The 24,223-nt window shown below is 45.1% G+C and overlaps 1 protein-coding gene across 1 annotated transcript; it reads right to left on the minus strand.

Moving 5' to 3' along the window:
• Window positions 1–12,340: 12,340 nt before the first annotated feature.
• Window positions 12,341–17,679, minus strand: LOC111755790 (uncharacterized). The gene is given in 5 exon segments (XM_063244454.1): window positions 12,341–12,477; window positions 12,601–12,665; window positions 12,699–13,683; window positions 13,686–15,907; window positions 15,945–17,679. Coding segments are annotated over 5 exon segments (4,953 nt in total). The 5' UTR covers window positions 17,489–17,679.
• Window positions 17,680–24,223: the final 6,544 nt, after the last annotated feature.

Genomic DNA, 24,223 nt, shown 5'->3' on the forward strand with positions numbered 1-24,223 from the left:
GCTTGGTCACCACAACTTCAAAGAAAATTCTGAGGCAACTTAGAGAGGTGAATCAAATACTGCCTGATTTGAATGGCTGCGGTTGTATGAGGTGGAAAGCTGCAGAGTTGGGCTGAAACTGTTCACAGGAATCCACAGGCTTGTGGTTGCCAGGCAACCACACTGGGCTGAGATTGGCTGAACATCACTGTGAGGTGGATTTTAGGTTCTAGGTTTGAAAATTTAAAAGACTGGGGTAGTCAAGTTTGGAACACATCGACCACAGACAGACCAAAAGGTCTTTCAATTACTTCCCTGCACTTCTCAAAATACATCAAATTTTCTTGATCACTACAACTGTAAAAAAAATTCTGAGGCAACATAGAGAGGCTAATCAAATACTGCATGATTGGAATGGCTGTGGTTGTATGAGGTGGAAAGCTGCAGAGTTGGGCTGAAAAAGTTCACAGAAAGCCACAAGCTTGTGGTTGCCAGGCAACCACACTGGGCTGTGATTGGCTGAGCACCATTGTGAGCTGGACTTTAGGCTCTAGGATACAAGTGTGCAGTAGGAGACCTGAGTCACAATGCTGGGCGTTGCCATGGAGACCTCAGTGTCACAGAGGACCTTGTAGGGCAAGATTTAAATAGGATGAATATTCTTGGCCTGGTATGCCACAGGATTCTCACTGAAGGCTTCACTGCTCAGAATTTGGGGATGCAAGTGCTTGCCAATCTACACGTGGATGTACTTTCTATGGGATATGAAATATGCCAGGGCCTGGCAGATGTTCTCTGACATGTCCTATCCTTGAGCATATGCTTTTCCCTTGCCATGTCTGTCATTTGGCTGAGTCCTGTTCCCTAAGCTATTCAGTCAAGACTTGCTAGAATCATTCACCTGCAGTATAAGAGCTTTCTGTGAAATGTCTCAGCAGAAATCCTCTGCAAGCACATAGCTTTGGATATGATAGACAGTGGTGGAAGTTGAATTTCAAGGGCAGATATTTGAAAACAATGAAACAAGCCCCGAATAAGATCTTTACATGTTTCCCAGATGAATATGTTTGGAAATACGTGGGAAGATGGAGATCAAGACTGAGAAGAGTGCACACCCATTTGAAGGTACAAAAACCAGGGAAAAACATGGGAAAGCAAGAGAGCTGGTCAATTTGATGTAAAAATCTTTGATGATGAAAGGAAAATTATATTCTCTTGGTGATTTAATCAGGCTGTAGCAGTGAAGTTCTCATGTTGGTTGTCCTATGTGTGGCCTTCTGCATTGGGCAGTGGATGCAGGACAGGAGATCTTCAAATAAATCTGGTGGAACACAAAATAGTGAAAAAATATCAAGCTAAATCCTGTGTATTCCTTCCCTTTGAGAACATATATGGATAATGTCCGGAGTTTCAAAAGAGAAAATGTCTATTCGGTCATGGTTTCACCAATGAAATGGTCACTTCACATAACATTTTTAATTTCGCTTTCACAGTTGCTCATGTACCGGGCCTGAGTAAAGCAGAATGCAGAGTAAGCCTCATCAATAGTTGTGCATTCCATAAGTGGTTTTAAAACCAGTGAAACCCTTTGGACCTAGTGTTTGTATTTAATTGGTTGATTGGTTTTTCAAATTGTTTGTTTTACTATTTTTAACTTTGGGAGTCAGGGAAGCCCTCACTCATAGTGATTTAGACCTCTCCAAAAGCTCTGAAGTTATTCATGTAACAGCTATTACATGTTATAAGTTTCTCCTATTAAAACTTGAAAGACTAACAGACTCTGCTACTTGTCATCTAAATTCAGTGTTGCGCTAAATTCAGTGTTGGACTGTTTTTTACAAGTCCTTTGAAATGTGTCCTCCTCTAGTCACTGGTCGTGCTGGAATGTACTTTCTTGTGAAGACAGGATTTGAGCAAATTGACACAAGTACAGTTTGCCACTACTCTGGACATCTGGTTAAATATCGAGTTGCCTAAATGGTGTGTGTTTTACTTTGATCTCTGCTCACACTTTGCTCATCCAGTTAGAACCACAGGGCTCCAGGCCATACCATTCTAGGCCTAAACAAGAAAATTTCCATTCCGTTTTGGGAGTTCATTCGTCTCTCATAATTACTTTTTCCACAAATGTGTGCTTCAGGAGAGTCCCGGTCTAAATGTGGAGAGGCCCATTTTCCTTCTCTCACTTTCAGACTTTCTAAGATTTTCAGTTACTAGAGGTTTTCCCAGACTTACCATTTTCAAAGGACAGTGCACATCACTTGAAGTTGTGCAGTATTACTTCATGTGTGTCCGTGGAAATTCCACCAATGGGAAACTCTTGCTGTAGTCATCTCCAAGTGTTTCTGCGTAAGAACATATAACTAACAAAGGATGTGGTTTCAAGCAGAATGAGGAATGGAAGGATAATCTTTATTTCAGTGCAGGTTGACCTTTCAAAGAAACAGTAATTCCTATGAAATAGGAGGTAAAATCTTTTGTAAAGAGACATGGATATGACATGCTCAACTTTATGTCACATTTTTTAAAAAGCCAAGGGCATTTGAGAAATTCTTGGCTGCTGAATTGTCCCTTTTTTCAAATTTCCCTTAGGTAACACACTCCAGTTTCTTCAAACCATGTTACTGTTAGTTCCATGTAAAAAACCAAAGCAAAAAACAAAATAAATTAAAACAAAACCCATCAAATTACATTTGAGAGCACACAATTGCTCAGCAGGCCCACTATTCAAGAAGCTAGAGGTACAGAAGCCTCAGCCTTCAGCCCATGGCCTGAAGTTTTGTCTCTATCATGGCCCCTCAATTCCCTGGCATGTCCACATTAACTCATGAATCTTTACTCATTTCCTCTTCAAATGCACAGGATCCAATATATTTGAACCCTGTTCACCTGGGCTGTAATCATCCAAGGACACACCAGAGGAAGGGCAGCCATCCCCTTGCCTGGGGCCTTGGAGCTTATCACAATAGAAATGGAAACCTGAACAAAGGGAGCCAAAACAAAGAGAGTAATATTCCTAAAGTCTGAAACACAGAAGCTACCTATAGACCAGTAGTGGGATTTCACAAATTATGTAAGATTCTCTGTGCACATCCTTGGCATGGTCGCTCATGCCTATACTCCCAGCAATCTGGGGGCTGAGGTGGATGGATCCTTGGGAGTTCCAGTCCATCGTGGGCTACAAATTTATCTCAAGGCCTCTTTCAACAACTACATAAGATGCTGTTTCCAAAAAGAGGACAACAAAAAACTAGACACACTTGGTCTAGGTCCCGGGGTTCACTACATGAGTTGTGGAGTCTAATTATTCCATGCCATGAGAAAATACCTGGGATTTTTAGTGAAAGGGGCATTTGCATCCCTTTTCTAAGGGTTTTCCTTTCACCATGTTACATTTGAATTCTGGGAAAACCTGCTGGTGCCAAGCTATCTAGCATTATGTTGGTTTAGGTATTGAGCTAGTACCGCATGTTTAGTGTTCAGGGTTATGCTGGAATGGCTGCAGACCTCCTTGAAATAGCTATTGCAGACAAGTGAACCCCGAGGAAGCTGGATAGTTGAAGCAGGTACTCCAAATATTCATGCAGTGCAAGGATTCACTTTCATTTTGGGACTCATCTTCTGGTTGCTGGCTTTTAGTGCTAACTGATACTACCATGGTGGCAGTAATCCAGCAGAGACTGCATGTATGGTTTGCAAGTTTGCTTCCCAAGCCACCAGAAACTTGGCAGAACACAAATCATTGTGGCATTTTCTTTCCTCCCCTGAAACATTTGGCTTTCTAAGTTTGAAAATTGAATAGACTGGGCTAGTCAGGTTTGGACCCCATGTAACACCAACAGAGCTAAAGACAGAGCCAATTACTTCCCTCCACTTGTCAAAATATGTCAAATTTGCTTGGTCACCACAACTTCAAAGAAAATTCTGAGGCAACTTAGAGAGGTGAATCAAATACTGCCTGATTTGAATGGCTGCGGTTGTATGAGGTGGAAAGCTGCAGAGTTGGGCTGAAACTGTTCACAGGAATCCACAGGCTTGTGGTTGCCAGGCAACCACACTGGGCTGAGATTGGCTGAACATCACTGTGAGGTGGCTTTTAGGTTCTAGGTTTGAAAATTTAAAAGACTGGGGTAGTCAAGTTTGGAACACATCGACCACAGACAGACCAAAAGGTCTTTCAATTACTTCCCTGCACTTCTCAAAATACGTCAAATTTTCTTGATCCCTACATCTGTAAAAAAAATTCTGAGGCAACATAGAGAGGCTAATCAAATACTGCATGATTCGGATGGCTGTGGTTGTATGAGGTGGAAAGCTGCAGAGTTGGGCTGAAACAGTTCACAGAAAGCCACAAGCTTGTGGTTGCCAGGCAACCACACTGGGCTGTGATTGGCTGAGCACCATTGTGAGCTGAACTTTAGGCTCTAGGATACAAGTGTGCCCTAGGAGACCTGAGTCACAATGCTGGGCGTTGCCATGGAGACCTCAGTGTCACATAGGACCTTGTAGGGCAAGATTTAAATAGGATGAATATTCTTGGCCTGGTATGCCACAGGATTTTCACTGAAGGCTTCACTGCTCAGAATTTGGGGATGCAAGTGCTTCCCAATCTACACATGAATGTACTTTCAATGGGATATGAAATATGCCAGGGCCTGGCAGATGTTCTCTGACATGTCCTATCCTTGAGCATATGCTTTTCCCTTGTCATGTCTGTCATTTGGCTGAGTCCTGTTCCCTAAGCTATTCAGTCAAGACTTGCTGGAATCATTCACCTGCAGTATAAGAGCTTTCTGTGAAATGTCTCAGCAGAAATCCTCTGCAAGCACATAGCTTTGGATATGAGAGACAGTGGTAGAAGTTGAATTTCAAGGGCAGATATTTGAAAACAATGAAACAAGCCCCGAATAAGATCTTTACATGTTTCCCAGATGAATATGTTTGGAAATACGGGGGAAGATGGAGATCAAGACTGAGAAGAGTGCACACCCATTTCAAGGTACAAAAACCAGGGAAAAACATGGGAAAGCAAGAGAGCTGGTCAATTTGATGTAAAAATCTTTGATGATGAAAGGAAAATTATATTCTCATGGTGATTTAATCAGGCTGTAGCAGTGAAGTTCTCATGTTGGTTGTCCTATGTGTGGCCTTCTGCATTGGGCAGTGGATGCAGGACAGGAGATCTTCAAATAAATCTGGTGGAACACAAAATAGTGAAAAAAATATCAAGCTAAATCCTGTGTATTCCTTCCCTTTGAGAACATATATGGATAATGTCCGGAGTTTCAAAAGAGAAAATGTCTATTCGGTCATGGTTTCACCAATGAAATGGTCACTTCACATAACATTTTGAATTTCGCTTTCACAGTTGCTCATGTACCGGGCCTGAGTAAAGCAGAATGCAGAGTAAGCCTCATCAATAGTTGTGCATTCCATAAGTGGTTTTAAAACCAGTGAAACCCTTTGGAACTAGTGTTTGTATTTAATTGGTTGATTGGTTTTTCAAATTGTTTGTTTTCCTATTTTTAACTTTGTGAGTCAGGGAAGCCCTCACTCATAGTGATTTAGACCTCTCCAAAAGCTCTGAAGTTATTCATGTAACAGCTATTACATGTTATAAGTTTCTCCTATTAAAACTTGAAAGACTAACAGACTCTGCTACTTGTCATCTAAATTCAGTGTTGCGCTAAATTCAGTGTTGGACTGTTTTTTACAAGTCCTTTGAAATGTGTCCTCCTCTAGTCACTGGTCGTGCTGGAATGTACTTTCTTGTGAAGACAGGATTTGAGCAAATTGACACAAGTACAGTTTGCCACTACTCTGGACACCTGGTTAAATATCGAGTTGCCTAAATGGTGTGTGTTTTACTTTGATCTCTGCTCACACTTTGCTCATCCAGTTAGAACCACAGGGCTCCAGGCCATAGCGTTCTAGGCCTAAACAAGAAAATTTCCATTCCGTTTTGGGAGTTCATTCGTCTCTCATAATTACTTGTTCCACAAATGTGTGCTTCAGGAGAGGCCCGGTCTAAATGTGGAGAGGCCTATTTTCCTTCTCTCACTTTCAGACTTTCTAAGATTTTCAGTTACTAGAGGTTTTCCCAGACTTGCCATTTTCAAGGGACAGTGCACTTAACTTGAAGTTGTGCAGTATTACTTCATGTGTGTCCGTGGAAATTCCACCAATGGGAAACTCTTGCTGTAGTCATCTCCAAGCGTTTCTGCGTAAGAAAATATAACTAACAAAGGATGTGGTTTCAAGCAGAATGAGGAATGGAGGGATAATCTTTATTTCAGTGCAGGTTGACCTTTCAAAGAAACAGTAATTCCTATGAAATAGGAGGTAAAATCTTTTGTAAAGAGACATGGATATGACATGCTCAACTTTATGTCACATTTTTTAAAAAGCCAAGGGCATTTGAGAAATTCTTGGCTGCTGAATTGTCCCTTTTTTCAAATTTCTCTTAGGAAGACACTCCAGTTTCTTCAAACCATGGTACTGTTCCTTCCATGTAAAAAACCAAAGCAAAAAACAAAATAAATTAAAACAAAACCCATCAAATTACATTTGAGAGCACACAATTGCTCAGCAGGCCCACTATTCAAGAAGCTAGAGGTACAGAAGCCTCAGCCTTCAGCCCACGGCCTGAAGTTTTGTCTCTATCATGGCCCTTCAATTCCCTGGCATGTCCACATTAACTCATGAATCTTTACTCATTTCCTCTTCAAATGCACAGGATCCAATATATTTGAACCCTGTTCACCTGGGCTGCAATCATCCAAGAACACACCAGAGGAAGGGCAGCCACCCCCTTGCCTGGGGCCTTGGAGCTTATCACAATAGAAATGGAAACCTGAACAAGGGGAGCCAAAACAAAGAGAGGAATATTCCTAAAGTCTGAAACACAGAAGCTACCTATAGACCAGTAGTGGGATTTCACAAATTATGTAAGAATCTCTGTGCACATGCTTGGCATGGTCGCTCATGCCTATAATCCCAGCAATCTGGGGGCTGAGGTGGATGGATCCTTGGGAGTTCCAGTCCATCGTGGGCTACGAATTTATCGCAAGGCCTCTTTCAACAACTACATAAGATGCTGTTTCCAAAAAGAGGACAACATTAAACTAGACACACTTGGTCTAGGTCCCTGGGTTCACTACATGAGTTGTGGAGTCTAAATATTCCATGCCATGAGAAAATACCTGGGATTTCTAGTGAAAGGGACAATTGCATCCCTTTTCTAAGGGTTTCCCTTTCACCATGTTACAGTTGAATTCTGGGAAAACCTGCTGGTGTTAAGGTATTGAGCTAGTACCTCATGTTTAGTGTTCAGGGTTATGCTGGAATGGCTGCAGACCTCCTTGAAATAGCGATTGCAGACAAGTGAACCCCGAGGAAGCTGGATAGTTGAAGCAGGCACTCCAAATATTCATGCACTGCAAGGATTCACTTTCATTTTGGGTCTCATCTTCTGGTTGCTGGCTTTTAGTGCTAACTGATACTACCATGGTGGCAGTAATCCAGCAGAGACTGCATGTATGGTTTGCAGGTTTGCTTCCCAAGCCACCAGAAACTTAGCAGAACCCAAATCATTGTGGCATTTTCTTTCCTCCCTTGAAACATTTGGCTTTCTAAGTTTGATAACTGAATAGACTGGGCTAGTCACCTTTGGACCCCATATACCACAAACAGAGCTAAAGACAGAGCCAATTACTTCCCTCCACTTGTCAAAATATGTCAAATTTGCTTGATCACCACAAGTTCAAAGAAAATTCTGAGGCAACTTAGAGAGGTTAATCAAATACTGCATGATTGGAATGGCTGTGGTTGTATGAGGTGGAAAGCTGCAGAGTTGGGCTGAAACTGTTCACAGAAATCCACAGGCTTGTGGTTGCCAGGCAACCACACTGGGCTGAGATTGGCTGAACATCCCTGTGAGGTGGATTTTAGGCTCTAGGTTTGAAAATTTAAAAGACTGGGATAGTCAAGTTTGGAACCCCTAGACCTCAGACATACCAAAAGGTTTTCCAATTACTTCCCTCCACTTCTCAAAATATGTCAAATTTTCTTGATCACTACAACTGTAAAAAAAAAATTCTGAGGCAACATAGAGAGGCTAATCAAATACTGCATGATTGGAATGGCTGTGGTTGTATGAGGTGGAAAGCTGCAGAGTTAGGCTGAATCAGTTCACAGAAATCCACAAGCTTGTGGTTGCGAGGCAACCACAATGGGCTGTGATTGGCTGAGCACCATTGTGAGCTGGACTTTAGGCTCTAGGATACAAGTGTGCAGTAGGAGACCTGAGTCACAATGCTGGGCGTTGCCATGGAGACCTCAGTGGCACAGAGGACCTTGTAGGGCAAGATTTAAATAGGATGAATATTCTTGGCCTGGTATGCCACAATATTCTCTCTGAAGGCTTCACTGCTCAGAATTAGTGGATGGAAATGCTTTCCAATCTACACATTGATGTACTTTCAATGGGATATTAAATATGCCAGGGCCTGGCAGATGACCTCTGCCATGTCCTATCCTTGAGCATATGCTTTTCCCTTGTCATGTCAGTCATTTGGCTGAGTCCTGTTCCCTAAGCTATTCAGTCAAGACTTGCTGGCATCATTCACCTGCAGTGTAAGAGCTTTCTGTGAAATTTCTCAGCAGAAATCCTCTGCAAGCACATAGCTTTGGATATGAGAGACAGTGGTGGACGTTGAATTTCAAGGGAAGATATTTGAAAACAATGAAACAAGCCCCGAATAAGATCTTTACATGTTTCCCAGATGAATATGTTTGGAAATATGGGGAAAGATGGAGATCAACGCTGGGAAGAGTGCACACCCATTTCAAGGTACAAAAACCAGGGAAAAACTTGGGCAAGCAAGACAGCTGGTTAATCTGATGTAAAAATCTTTGATGATGAAAGGAAAATTATATTCTCATGATGATATAATCAGGCTGTAGAAGTGAAGTTCTCATGTGGGTTGTCCTATGTGTGGCCTTCTGCATTGGGCAGTGGATGCAGGACAGGAGATCTTCAAATAAATCTGGTGGAACACAAAATACTGAAAAAAAAATTCAGCCTGAATCCTGTGTATTCCTTCCCTTTGAGAACATATATGGATAATGTACGAAGTTTCAAAAGAGAAAATGTCTATTGGGTCATGGTTTCAACAATGAAATGGTCACTTCACATAACATTTTGAATTTTGCTTTCACAGTTGCTCATGTACCAGGCCTGAGTAAAGCAGAATGCAGAGTAAGCCTCATCAATAGTTGTGCATTCCATAAGTGGTTTTAAAACCAGTGAAACCCTTTGGACTTAGTGTTTGTATTTAATTGGTTGATTGGTTTTGCAAATTGTTTGTTTTACTATTTTTAACTTTGTGAGTCAGGGAAGCCCTCACTCATAGTGATTTCGACCTCTCCAAAAGCTCTGAAGTTATTCATGTAACAGCTATTACATGCTATAAGTTTCTCCTATTAAAACTTGAAAGACTAACAGACTCTGCTACTTTTCATCTAAATTCATTGTTGGGCTAACTTCAGGGTTGGACTTTTTACAAGTCCTTTGAAATGTGTCCTCCTCTAGTCACTGGTCGTGCTGGAATTTACTTTCTTGTGAAGACAGGATTTGAGCAAATTGACACAAGTACAGTTTGCCACTACTCTGGACACCTGGTTAAATATCGAGTTCCCTAAATGGTGTGTGTTTTACTTTGATCTCTGCTGACACTTTGCTCATCCAGTTAGAACCACAGGGCTCCAGGCCATAGCGTTCCAGGCCTAAACAAGAAAATTTCCATTCCGTTTTGGGAGTTCATTCGTCTCTCATAATTACTTTTTCCACAAATGTGTGCTTCAGGAGAGGCCCTGTCCAAATGTGGAGAGGCCCATTTTCATTCACTCACTTTCAGACTTTCTAAGATTTTCAGTTACTAGAGATTTGCCCAGACTTGCCATTGTCAAGGGACAGTGCACTTCACTTGAAATTGTGCAGTATTACTTTGTTAGGGCCAACGCCGCAGGGAAAGAGACCCCAAGGACTCAACTCTTGGTGAGGAAAAAAAAGTTTATTTCCATGTGCATGGGGTCCCTCAGGCAAACGAGTGCGGAGGGGCCCCGAGGGGAATTTGTGCAGGGTTTTTAAAGGTACAAGCCGGAGGCAAGCAAGTTTACAGAAGCAAATCGCATTGGTTAATTTTGAACGGCGCAGGACTTGGCTAACGCTGATTTGAGGGTCTGGGGCTGAGTAACCATGGAGACCGAGGGTCTTGGGTTGACCTTAGAGTGCCAGGTGCCCCCTGGTCCTGTTTATACAGTACATTCTTTTGCTTATCTCTATCTTTACAGAGTACAGAACATCTAGTGGTTAATGGCTAGCAGAGACATTCCTTTCTGCCCTGCTCTGATTATCTCCTGGGAAAGGTTTAGGGAGTGAAGCATTCTTTACTGCTCTGTTTTATAACTCGGGGAGGGGGTTGTAGCAGGGGGGTCGACTCTCACATTCCCCCCTTTTATTTTTCCAATGACTTTTAATCCTAAAGGTCCTGTATAGGTAAGGGGTCATATTGTTGACGTAGCACCATAACTTTTACCTGAGAGATCTGAGCCCTCACAAATTGGGTTACTCGGTTAATGAGGCAAGGGGCTATAGTCATGACTATAATGAATCCGGCCAGGGGTCCCAGTAAAGGAAGAACATAGGGCAGGATTGATTCCCAGAAAGAAAACATTTTGGCTTCACTTGAAGGGGGCTCTCGAGATTTGATTCTCTCTCTCAACTTTTCCATTGCGTCTTTTACAATCCCAGTATGATCAGTGTAGAAACAACATTCTTCTCTAAGTGCGGCGCAGAGACCCCCTTCTTTTAAAAATAGAAGATCTAAGCCTCTTCTGTTCTGTAACACTACTTCAGATAGAGACGAGAGAGATTGTTGTAACGCAGTTATAGAAGTTTCTAAGGCCTGTAAATCTTGGTTTACTACTGCAAGAAGCTGTTGGCGGGATTGATGCCCAGTAATGAGGGCTGCTGTGCCAGTTCCTATCCCCCCTGCCACCCCTATCCCCAATAGGACTGCTAGGGTCAAGGAGACAGGTTCCCGTTTATATCGACCTTTTATGAGGGGGAGCATGTCAGGAGGGAGATACTTAATGCGTGGCATAAGGTCTATGAGGATGCAGGAGCTGTCCCCTGCAAGGAGTACATTTGTGGAAACACAAGGGGTGAGCCCCGTAGTACATAACCAGAATGCCCCGGTGGGAGGGATGAGGTACTGGTTTTTGGGGAAGGAGCGGGTATATGTGAGGCAGCGATGGCGTAGGTCTGCAGGCCAATTATCGAGTGTCCCTATACAGGTTCCTCGGCTAGCGAGGCCAGGTAAAGGAAGGGTGTGGAACACGTGATCCCAATCGCACTGGTCGGAATTAGGGGTCAGCGTATAGGAATCATTTAGAGCAGTCCCCTCATAATATGGAGGGTTAGCACTTAAACATAACCAACAAGCCTGGGCCAGGTCTGGATGGGTAAGATTAAGGGCTCTATGAGCCCCAAGTATAAGGTTAAGGAGAGAGTTTACAGTTGGAGGGACGAGTCCCGACTCAGGAGGATTAGTTAAATCCCCGGAGGGGGTGCGAGGTGAGGTCATGTATTCTCGATTTTGGGTAGCCTTGGGCCCCGGGGATAAAAATCTTTTAGCAGTTGTTGGGGCCTGTGGTGGCGGGGACGGCCTTGTTTCCGGTTTTAATTCTTTTTTGATAAACAAATATCCCCCTGAGTCTTTTCCACTTTGATAATATCTAAACCCCCAAGTTTTTCCGGTGATCCATGAAGGCTCTTGGGGGGTAAGGACCGTGAGTTGTAGGTTTAGGCAGGGTCCAGGTCCCTGGCTTGACTTGGCATCCCAAGCCCCACCATAACAAGTGGGGGGCTTTGGGCGAGCTCCAGTCAACTTTGAAAGACTAATGTGTTGGTCCCTTATGGTGGGTGTCCACGCAGTGGCCACCGTCTCACATCCCCAGTAAGCACAGTAATATTCTCCTGGGGAGTTACAATAGGTTCTCCCCTCCACTGAAGTTGGGCATAGGTAAACACCCTGAGATGGATCCATACAGGGGGCTTGAGGGACAATATCGCAGGAAAAGAAGGCAAAAGTGGGATTACCTGATCCTTCCCACTTGTCGACCACCTCTTGGTTGTCCCACTTAATTAATGACCAGATCCAAGGGCGGTGGGGGTTAGCTATCGCAGGGGTGACTAGCATTAACATGAGTAATCCCATTATAGCCCAGGGGGTTCCAATCTGGGGTCTTTGTTGGATCATCTTGCAATAATACACAAGGGGAGCGTATAGAAACAGCATTAAAGAGTCTTTCGGCTCAGTTTAAGTTTCAAGGGGTTATCAAACCGCTTGAGTTCCCAGGAGCTGTCCTCTCGCGCTGAAGCAGGCTTTAGATGTGACGCGTGGATCCAAGAGGCGACTCCGTCAACCTTTACCGCTGTAGGAGTAGTCAATAGGACCTGGTATGGTCCTTTCCAACGAGGCTGTAGAGTCTCTTGTTGGTGGCGCCGGACGAACACAAAGTCTCCCACCTGGTATGGATGTGGTGCGGGGAACTCACTGGGAGCATAGGCCGAGGCTAGCTGCGTCCACACGTCCCTCTGTAGATTGTCAAGGGCGATGAACCTGTCAGACAGGGAGGTTGGCAACGAGGCAGCATGCTCAGTTAAGGGAGTGAGATCTCGAATGGGGGGTGGAGTGCCAAAAAGGATTTCGAAGGGAGTAAGGTTAGGGGGTTTGGTAGACGGGGTGTTTCGCGCGCGAAAAAGGGCATACGGCAGGAGCATTGTCCAATCTTTTAAGCCAGTCTCATGAGCCAATTTAGTGAGGGTCTCCTTAATAGTTCTATTCATTCTTTCTACCTGTCCTGAACTTTGGGGTCTATAAGCACAATGTAACTTCCAATCAATCCCCAATATGTTGGCCAGTCCCTGACTTACCTTAGCCACAAACGCCGGTCCATTATCAGACCCTATTACCTTTGGCAATCTGAACCGGGGAAATATTTCTTCCATCAACTTTTTAGTTACCACGGCAGCAGTTTCCTTTTTGGTAGGAAAAGCCTCAGTCCATACAGAAAAGGTGTCTACAAAAACTAGCAGATATTTTAGTCCGCATCGGGCAGGCTTAACTTCTGTAAAGTCCACTTCCCAGTATTGTCCAGGTCTGGTGCCACGTAGCCTTTTGCCGGGGGCCAGCTTGGCAGGGTAGGCATTGGTCAATTGACATGCCTCACAATTAGCCACCACCCGATTGGCGACCTGACGTATGGCAGTGGGGGATGCCCCTGGGAAGTCTTGGCGTTGGGCCAGTAGGCTTAGCTTTTTAGCTCCCAAATGGGTGAGCCGGTGGGCCTGTTGTATGTAAGCAGTCAAATCAGGTGTTTCAGGGGTTTGGTTAATCTGAGCTTTCTCCTTTGGAGGAGAATCTTTGACATCAGTCGCCAACATTTGTGAGTCTCCCATGGCTGCAGATTTTGCTGCCTGATCGGCCAGGTTGTTTCCCCTTGTGACGGGATCAGTCCCTTTCTGGTGGCTGTTACAGTGTATTATCGCCACCTTCTGGGGCAACATAACTGCAGCGAGCAACTGGAGGATTTCCTGTTTGTGTTTTATTTCTTTTCCTGCGGAGGTCAGAAGCCCCCATGGCGGTATATGGCCCCGTGGATGTGGGCCGTTGCAAAGGCATATCGGCTATCCGTGTAAATGTTCGCTCGCTTTCCTTTAGCGAGCTCCAGAGCCTTAGTCAAAGCAATCAGTTCGGCCTTTTGGGCCGAGGACCCGTCCTCTAGTCTGGCTGTCCATATAACATTGGAATAATCAGTCACAGCCGCCCCCGCATACCGCTTACCTTGAATCAAAAAGCTACTCCCGTCAGTGAAGTAGGTCACCTCTGCATTGGGTAGGGGGCAATCCAATAAGTCCGGTCGTACTCCGGCCTCTTCTGCCAAGACGTCCTGGCAGGTATGGAGGACGGGTTCCGAAGCTTCTTCCGGCAGCAGAGTCGCCGGGTTGAGAGTCACCGGGGGTCCAAAAGTTATCTTGTCCTTGTTGAGCAAGAGGCTCTGATAATGAGTAACTCTGGCATTTGAGAGCCACCTGTCTGGAGGCTGGCGGATGATGCTTTCTAGCGTGTGCGGGGCAATGATTGTTATTTTTTGTCCCAAAGTCAATTTGTCAGCGTCTTTAATGAGTAAGGCAGCTGCTGCGATGGCCTTTAGGCAAGGTGGCCACCCGCTTGCCACCGTGTCCAGTCTTTTTGAGAGGTAAGCCACCGGACGCCTCCATGGCCCAAAGGCCTGGGTCAGTACTCCTCTCGCTATTCCTCTCTTTTCTTCAATGAAGAGAGTAAAGGGCTTATCCACATTAGGAAGAGCCAGGGCCGGAGCGGACAGGAGAGCCCGCTTGATGGCATCAAAGGCCTGCTGGTGATCTTTTTCCCAGATAAAGGGAGACCCCCCCTTCAGTAACGGATACAGGGGAGCTGCCAAAGTTGCGAATCCTGGGATCCACAACCGGCAAAACCCCGCAGTACCCAGGAACTCTCGTAATTGTTTTTGACTCTTTGGGGGGGGAATCTGGACCACAGTCTGTTTTCTGGCCTCAGTGAGCCACCTTTTTCCCCCTTTTAAGGAGTAACCCAGAAAAATTACCTCTCGCTTACAAATTTGAGCCTTTTTTGCTGATGCCCTATACCCCAGGATAGCCAACTCACGTAAAAGGTCCTGAGTTCCACTTGTGCAGTCACCCTCAGAGTCCGCAGCCAGCAGCAAGTCATCTACATATTGAAGAAGGGTGAGGCTTGGGTGTTGAGCCCGAAAGGGGGCTAAATCCTTATGTAGGGCTTCATCAAAGATGGTTGGGCTGTTTTTGAAGCCCTGTGGGAGGCGCATCCAGGTTAGTTGTCCCGCGGACCCAGTCTCAGGGTCCGTCCATTCAAATGCAAATAAGGGCTGGCTATCTTTGTGTAAAGGCAAACAGAAAAAGGCATCCTTTAAATCCAGAACAGTGTACCAAGTCCTTGACGGATTTAACCCGCTGAGGAGATTATAGGGATTGGGTACGGTGGGGTGAATGTCTTCTACCCTGCTATTGACCTCCCTTAGGTCCTGTACCGGTCTGTAGTCATTCGTCCCGGGCTTTCTGACCGGGAGTAACGGAGTATTCCATGCAGACCGACAAGGAGTTAATACCCCTTGATCTAAAAGTCTCTGTATGTGCACCTTAATCCCTAGGTGAGCTTCTCTATTAATGGGATATTGCTTAACCCGAATAGGGGAGGCAGTGGTTTTTAAAGTAACCACTACAGGCGGTTGCTGGCTTGCCAGCCCGAGTCCAGCCGTCTCGGCCCAGGATTCTTTAAAATCAGTTAGCCAGGCTGGGGCGATAGGCTGGGGATCCTGGTGGTCGTAGAGCCTATATTCATCTTCCAGTGTTAGAGATAACACCGTAACCATAGGTTGCCCAACCTTTGGGTTACGGAATGTCACTTGAGGTCCTTGGGGCTCAAAGGAAATCTTTGCCCCCAGTTTGGTTAATAAGTCCCATCCCAGGAGGGGAGCAGGACATTCGGGAATAACCAGAAAGGAGTGTTTTACTTTTCCCTTGCCTAAGTCAACTGTGCGCTCAGTGGTCCACGAGCGATATTTGCTCCCATTAGCCCCTTGAACTAATGATTTCTTAGTTGAAAGGGCCCCTAAGGGGGCTTGTAAGGCCGAATAAACAGCTCCCGTATCGACCTCGAATTCCACGGGAGTCCCCTCCACTTTAAACATTACCCTGAGCTCGGGGAGGGGATCCGAGCCCCGAAGTCCCTAGTCTTCTTCATCCAGGGCGAGCATGGGGGCTCGGGATCGCTGTGAGGACTGCCTTTCTCGTTCTTCTTTGGCCCGTTTTTTTTTTTAACTTTTCACAGTCTTTGATCAGGTGTCCTTTTTCCTTACAATATGCACATTGGTCAGGGTCTAATGGAGGGCGAGTGGGCTTTCCCTTTCCTGGCTCAGGTTTTCCCTGAATAACTGTGGCCAACATCTTAGTTAATTCCTTGTTTCATCTTTTGTCCCTAGCTAACTCTTTCTCTTCCTCTGTCTCCTGCTTATAGTAGACTTTTTCAGCTTCCTTAACAAGATCCCTCAGAGTCAGGTCTTGGAGACCATCTAGCCTTTGGAGCTTACGTCTTATATCAGGGGCCGATTGCCCTATGAAGGCCATAGCTATCGAGCCTTGTCGGCCTTCCTCCTCAGGGTTAAAAGGCGTATATCGCCGGTAAGCTTCCATCAGGCGTTCTAGAAAAACTGAGGGAGTCTCAGTAGGTCCTTGGGTAACTTCTCTTACCTTGGCCAGATTAGTGGGGTGCCTTGCGGCCGCCCGGAGACCTGCCATTAGAGTCTGGCGATAGATAGAAAGATGCTGCCTACCGGCAGGTGAGTTGGGTTCCCAGTTGGGGCGCTTTAAGTGGAAGAAGTCATCGATCCGGTCTGGTCTCTGGGTGGGTCTGCCATCCTCTCTGGGAACAGCTTTCTGGGCTTCCAGGAGGATGCGGTCTCTTTCCTCAGTGGTGAACAGGACCCCTAGGAGCTGTTGACAGTCGTCCCAGGTGGGTTGGTGGGAGAACATAACAGAATCCATTAGACCTGTTAGCTTAGAAGGATCATCAGAAAAAGGAGGGTTATTGTTTTTCCAGTTATAGAGATCTGAGGTAGAAAAAGGCCAGTACTGTAAAGCGGGCATCTGCCCTCCATCTGTCCCATCGTCTATCATGGGCCCATAGGGACGGAGAGGGAGGGTAACGACTGGATCCTCAGGCCGTAGCTTGCTCCGAGTGTTCTGGGCTGGGCCCGTGGGCCCCGGAGGTGTGGGCTCGGGGCAAGCCATCGCAGGGAGTGGGGGATATAGAGGGGACGGGGGTATCGGAGGAGAAGGGGAATTTAGCTCAGGTGAAGAGGGGGCTGACGGAGAAGCAGCACACGATCCGGACGAGGAGGCTGGAGAAGAGAGTGGGTACGGAGGAGGTTGAGTCAGCTGGGAAGGAGGAGGCTGGTCATAGTCGAGTAAGGGTAGATCAGGCTGAGACTCGGGCAGGACCGGAGCCGAAGTGGGAGGTCCTTTCAGAGCTAAAAGCTTTGGTACAGATGAGTCAGAAGGGGGAAGAAAGGATTTTACCCATAATGGGGGTTCCTCCCTGAGGTCCTGCCATACCAGGATGTAAGCGACCTGATCAGGGTGCCCCCTTTGTCCGGGGCGGAAGATGACGTCCTTAACTGCTAGAATGAGGGGCAGATGAAAAGTCCCCTCTGGTGGCCATCCCACAGAGAAAGCAGGCCACTCAGTCGAGCAGAAATCCTGCCACTTACTCTTCTTGACCTGCAAGGAGAGATCGTGAGCCCTCTTCCGCACCTCCGACCAATGGTCGAGGGTGAGGGACAATGGGGATGAGGTCGATTGTCCCATGATGTTCTATTGTCACAGGGCGGTTAATGCAAGCGCGGTACAACAAATAACCAAACACAGCACCCACGACACACAAGACAATCAGGCCGGCCACTTCATTCACATGCATACGCATCAGTTTCACTCCAAATGAGACACCTTACAGGGTGTCTCCAGATTGGCCCGGGCGGACCACAGACTGGGAATCGAAATCCCCCAGAGGAGTCACCTCAAAGGGTGTCTCCAGATTGGCCCAGACGGACCACAGATTGGGAATCGAAATTCCCCAGATCGATAGGGAGGCCCTATCGCAGATGGTGAACCACGGAAACCGTGTGGGGCGTCCCCCAGTCACCAGGGAACAGAGTACGAAACAGATAACAAAAATTGCCCCTAGATCGGAGCCGTATGGCTCGGGGCGTAAACACCGGTGGTATAAAAAGCGACCAGTCGTACTCACCCGCAGAGCCGTTGGGGTCACCTCCCGTGAGACGTGCTTATCTCGGTGGGACCTCCACGATGTTAGGGCCAACGCCGCAGGGAAAGAGACCCCAAGGACTCAACTCTTGGTGAGGAAAAAAAAGTTTATTTCCATGCGCATGGGGTCCCTCAGGCAAACGAGTGCGGAGGGGCCCCGAGGGGAATTTGTGCAGGGTTTTTAAAGGTACAAGCAGGAGGCAAGCAAGTTTACAGAAGCAAATCGCATTGGTTAATTTTGAACGGCGCAGGACTTGGCTAACGCTGATTTGAGGGTCTGGGGCTGAGTAACCATGGAGACCGAGGGTCTTGGGTTGACCTTAGAGTGCCAGGTGCCCCCTGGTCCTGTTTATACAGTACATTCTTTTGCTTATCACTATCTTTACAGAGAACAGAACATCTAGTGGTTAATGGCTAGCAGAGACATTCCTTTCTGCCCTGCTCTGATTATATCCTGGGAAAGGTTTAGGGAGTGAAGCATTCATTACTGCTCTGTTTTATAACTCTGGGAGGGGGTTGTAGCAGGGGGGTCGACTCTCACAACTTCATGTGTCTCCGTGGAAATTCCACCAATGGGAAACTCTCGCTGTAGTCATCTCCAAGTGTTGCTGCGTAAGAAAATATAACTAACAAAGGATGTGGTTTCAAGCAGAATGAGGAAAGGAGGGATTATCTTTATTTCAGTGCAGGTTGACCTTTCAAAGAAACAGTAATTCCTATCAAATAGGAGGTAAAATCTTTTGTAAAGAGACATGGACATGACACACTCAACTTTATGTCACTTTTTTAAAAACGCCAAGGGCATTTGAGAAATTCTTCACTGCTGAATTGTCCCTTTTTGCAAATTTCTCTTAGGTAAGACACTCCAGCTTCTTCAAACCATGGTACAGTTCCTTCCATGTAAAAAACCAAAGCAAAAAACAAAATAAATTAAAACAAATCCCATCAAATTACATTTGAGAGCACACAGTTGCTCAGCAGGCCCACTATTCAAGAAGCTAGAGGTACAGAATCCTCAGCCTTCAGCCCATGGCCTGAAGTTTTGTCTCTATCATGGCCCCTCAATTCCCTGGCATGTCCATATTAACTCATGAATCTTTACTCATTTCCTCTTCAAATGCACAGGATCCAATATATTTGAACCCTGTTCACCTGGGCTGCAATCATCCAAGGACACACCAGAGGAAGGGCAGCCACTCCCTTGCCTGGGGCCTTAGAGCTTATCACAATAGAAATGGACACCTGAACAAGGGGAGCCAAAACAAAGAGAGGTATATTCCTAAAGCCTGAAGCACAGAAGCTACCTATAGACCGGTAGTGGGATTTCACAAATTATGTAAGAATCTCTGTGCACATGCTTGGCATGCCCCCTCATGCCTATAATCCCAGCAATCTGGGGGCTGACCTGGATGGATCCTTGGGAGTTCCAGTCCATCTTGGGCTACGAATTTATCTCAAGGCCTCTTTCAACAACTACATAAGATGCTGTTTCCAAAAAGAGGACAACATTAAACTAGACACACTTGGTCTAGGTCCCTGGGTTCACTACATGAGTTGTGGAGTCTAAATATTCCATGCCATGAGAAAATACCTGGGATTTCTAGTGAAAGGGGCATTTGCATCCCTTTTCTAAGGGTTTCCCTTTCACCATTTTACAGTTGAATTCTGGGAAAACCTGCTGGTGTTAAGGTATTGAGCTAGTACCTCATGTTTAGTGTTCAGGGTTATGCTGGAATGGCTGCAGACCTCCTTGAAATAGCGATTGCAGACAAGTGAACCCCGAGGAAGCTGGATAGTTGAAGCAGGCACTCCAAATATTCATGCACTGCAAGGATTCACTTTCATTTTGGGTCTCATCTTCTGGTTGCTGGCTTTTAGTGCTAACTGATACTACCATGGTGGCAGTAATCCAGCAGAGACTGCATGTATGGTTTGCAGGTTTGTTTCCCAAGCCACCAGAAACTTGGCAGAACCCAAATCATTGTGGCATTTTCTTTCCTCCCTTGAAACATTTGGCTTTCTAAGTTTGATAACTGAATAGACTGGGCTAGTCACCTTTGGACCCCATATACCACAAACAGAGCTAAAGACAGAGCCAATTACTTCCCTCCACTTGTCGAAATATGTCAAATATGCTTGATCACCACAAGTTCAAAGAAAATTCTGAGGCAACTTAGAGAGGTGAATCAAATACTGCATGATTGGAATGGCTGTGGTTGTATGAGGTGGAAAGCTGCAGAGTTGGGCTGAAACTGTTCACAGAAATCCACAGGCTTGTGGTTGCCAGGCAACCACACTGGGCTGAGATTGGCTAAACATCCCTGTGAGGTGGATTTTAGGCTCTAGGTTTGAAAATTTAAAAGACTGGAATAGTCAAGTTTGGAACCCATAGACCTCAGACATACCAAAAGGTTTTCCAATTACTTCCCTCCACTTCTCAAAATATGTCAAATTTTCTTGATCACTACAACTGTAAAAAAAAATTCTGAGGCAACATAGAGAGGCTAATCAAATACTGCATGATTGGAATGACTGTGGTTGTATGAGGTGGAAAGCTGCAGAGTTGGGCTGAAACAGTTCACAGAAATCCACAAGCTTGTGGTTGCCAGGCAACCACAATGGGCTGTGATTGGCTGAGCACCATTGTGAGCTGGACTTTAGGCTCTAGGATACAAGTGTGCAGTAGGAGACCTGAGTCACAAAGCTGGGCATTGCCATGGAGACCTCAGTGGCACAGAGGACCTTGTAGGGCAAGATTTAAATAGGATGAATATTCTTGGCCTGGTATGCCACAATATTCTCTCTGAAGGCTTCACTACTCAGAATTAGTGGATGGAAATGCTTTCCAATCTACACATTGATGTACTTTCAATGGGATATTAAATATGCCAGGGCCTGGCAGATGACCTCTGCCATGTCCTATCCTTGAGCATACGCTTTTCCCTTGTCATGTCAGTCATTTGGCTGAGTTCTGTTCCCTAAGCTATTCAGTCAAGACTTGCTGGCATCATTCACCTGCAGTGTAAGAGCTTTCTGTGAAATTTCTCAGCAGAAATCCTCTGCAAGCACATAGCTTTGGATATGAGAGACAGTGGTGGAAGTTGAATTTCAAGGGCAGATATTTGAAAACAATGAAACAAGCCCGAATAAGATCTTTACATGTTTCCCAGATGAATATGTTTGGAAATATGGGGGAAGATGGAGATCAAGGCTGGGAAGAGTGCACACCCATTTCAAGGTACAAAAATCAGGGAAAAACAAGGGCAAGCAAGAGAGCTGGTTAATCTGATGTAAAAATCTTTGATGATGAAAGGAAAATTATATTCTCATGATGATATAATCAGGCTGTAGAAGTGAAGTTCTCATGTGGGTTGTCCTATGTGTGGCCTTCTGCATTGGGCAGTGGATGCAGGACAGGAGATCTTCAAATAAATCTGGTGGAACACAAAATACTGAAAAAAATATTCAGCCTGAATCCTGTGTATTCCTTCCCTTTGAGAACATATATGGATAATGTACGAAGTTTCAAAAGAGAAAATGTCCATTGGGTCATGGTTTCAACAATGAAATGGTCACTTCACATAACATTTTGAATTTTGCTTTCACAGTTGCTCATGTACCAGGCCTGAGTAAAGCAGAATGCAGAGTAAGCCTCATCAATAGTTGTGCATTCCATAAGTGGTTTTAAAACCAGTGAAACCCTTTGGACTTAGTGTTTGTATTTAATTGGTTGATTGGTTTTGCAAATTGTTTGTTTTACTATTTTTAACTTTGTGAGTCAGGGAAGCCCTCACTCATAGTGATTTCGACCTCTCCAAAAGCTCTGAAGTTATTCATGTAACAGCTATTACATGCTATAAGTTTCTCCTATTAAAACTTGAAAGACTAACAGACTCTGCTACTTTTCATCTAAATTCAGTGTTGGGCTAAGTTCAGGGTTGGACTTTTTACAAGTCCTTTGAAATGTGTCCTCCTCTAGTCACTGGTCGTGCTGGAATTTACTTTCTTGTGAAGACAGGATTTGAGCAAATTGACACAAGTACAGTTTGCCACTACTCTGGACACCTGGTTAAATATCGAGTTCCCTAAATGGTGTGTGTTTTACTTTGATCTCTGCTGACACTTTGCTCATCCAGTTAGAACCACAGGGCTCCAGGCCATAGCGTTCCAGGCCTAAACAAGAAAATTTCCATTCCGTTTGGGAGTTCATTCGTCTCTCATAATTACTTTTTCCACAAATGTGTGCTTCAGGAGAGGCCCGGTCTAAATGTGGAGAAGCCCATTTTCATTCACTCACTTTCAGACTTTCTAAGATTTTCAGTTACTAGGGATTTGTCCAGACTTGCCATTGTCAAGGGACAGTGCACTTCACTTGAAATTGTGCAGTATTACTTCATGTGTCTCCGTGGAAATTCCACCAATGGGAAACTCTCGCTGTAGTCATCTCCAAGTGTTGCTGCTTAAGAAAATATAACTAACAAAGGATGTGGTTTCAAGCAGAATGAGGAAAGGAGGGATTATCTTTATTTCAGTGCAGGTTGACCTTTCAAAGAAACAGTAATTCCTATCAAATAGGAGTTAAAATCTTTTGTAAAGAGACATGGACATGACACACTCAACTTTATGTCACTTTTTTTAAAATGCCAAGGGCATTTGAGAAATTCTTGGCTGATGAATTGTCCCTTTTTGCAAATTTCTCTTAGGTAAGACACTCCAGCTTCTTCAAACCATGGTACAGTTCCTTCCATGTAAAAAACCAAAGCAAAAAACAAAATAAATTAAAACAAAACCCATCAAATTACATTTGAGAACACACAATTGCTCAGCAGGCCCACTATTCAAGAAGCTAGAGGTACAGAATCCTCAGCCTTCAGCCCATGGCCTGAAGTTTTGTCTCTATCATGGCCCCTCAATTCCCTGGCATGTCCATATTAACTCATGAATCTTTACTCATTTCCTCTTCAAATGCACAGGATCCAATATATTTGAACCCTGTTCACCTGGGCTGCAATCATCCAAGGACACACCAGAGGAAGGGCAGCCACTCCCTTGCCTGGGGCCTTAGAGCTTATCACAATAGAAATGGACACCTGAACAAGGGGAGCCAAAACAAAGAGAGGTATATTCCTAAAGCCTGAAGCACAGAAGCTACCTATAGACCGGTAGTGGGATTTCACAAATTATGTAAGAATCTCTGTGCACATGCTTGGCATGCCCCCTCATGCCTATAATCCCAGCAATCTGGGGGCTGACCTGGATGGATCCTTGGGAGTTCCAGTCCATCTTGGGCTACGAATTTATCTCAAGGCCTCTTTCAACAACTACATAAGATGCTGTTTCCAAAAAGAGGACAACATTAAACTAGACAAACTTGGTCTAGGTCCCTGGGTTCACTACATGAGTTGTGGAGTCTAAATATTCCATGCCATGAGAAAATACCTGGGATTTCTAGTGAAAGGGGCATTTGCATCCCTTTTCTAAGGGTTTCCCTTTCACCATTTTACAGTTGAATTCTGGGAAAACCTGCTGGTGTTAAGGTATTGAGCTAGTACCTCATGTTTAGTGTTCAGGGTTATGCTGGAATGGCTGCAGACCTCCTTGAAATAGCGATTGCAGACAAGTGAACCCCAAGGAAGCTGGATAGTTGAAGCAGGCACTCCAAATATTCATGCACTGCAAGGATTCACTTTCATTTTGGGTCTCATCTTCTGGTTGCTGGCTTTTAGTGCTAACTGATACTACCATGGTGGCAGTAATCCAGCAGAGACTGCATGTATGGTTTGCAGGTTTGTTTCCCAAGCCACCAGAAACTTGGCAGAACCCAAATCATTGTGGCATGTTCTTTCCTCCCTTGAAACATTTGGCTTTCTAAGTTTGATAACTGAATAGACTGGGCTAGTCACCTTTGGACCCCATATACCACAAACAGAGCTAAAGACAGAGCCAATTACTTCCCTCCACTTGTCGAAATATGTCAAATTTGCTTGATCACCACAAGTTCAAAGAAAATTCTGAGGCAACTTAGAGAGGTGAATCAAATACTGCATGATTGGAATGGCTGTGGTTGTATGAGGTGGAAAGCTGCAGAGTTGGGCTGAAACTGTTCACAGAAATCCACAGGCTTGTGGTTGCCAGGCAACCACACTGGGCTGAGATTGGCTGAACATCCCTGTGAGGTGGATTTTAGGCTCTAGGTTTGAAAATTTTTAAAGACTGGGATAGTCAAGTTTGGAACCCATAGACCTCAGACATACCAAAAGGTTTTCCAATTACTTCCCT

This window comes from Cavia porcellus, unplaced genomic scaffold (genome assembly GCF_034190915.1).
Source record: "Cavia porcellus strain 051 isolate PalLab524CR breed Dunkin Hartley unplaced genomic scaffold, mCavPor4.1 scaffold_60, whole genome shotgun sequence".
NCBI lineage: Eukaryota > Metazoa > Chordata > Mammalia > Rodentia > Caviidae > Cavia > Cavia porcellus.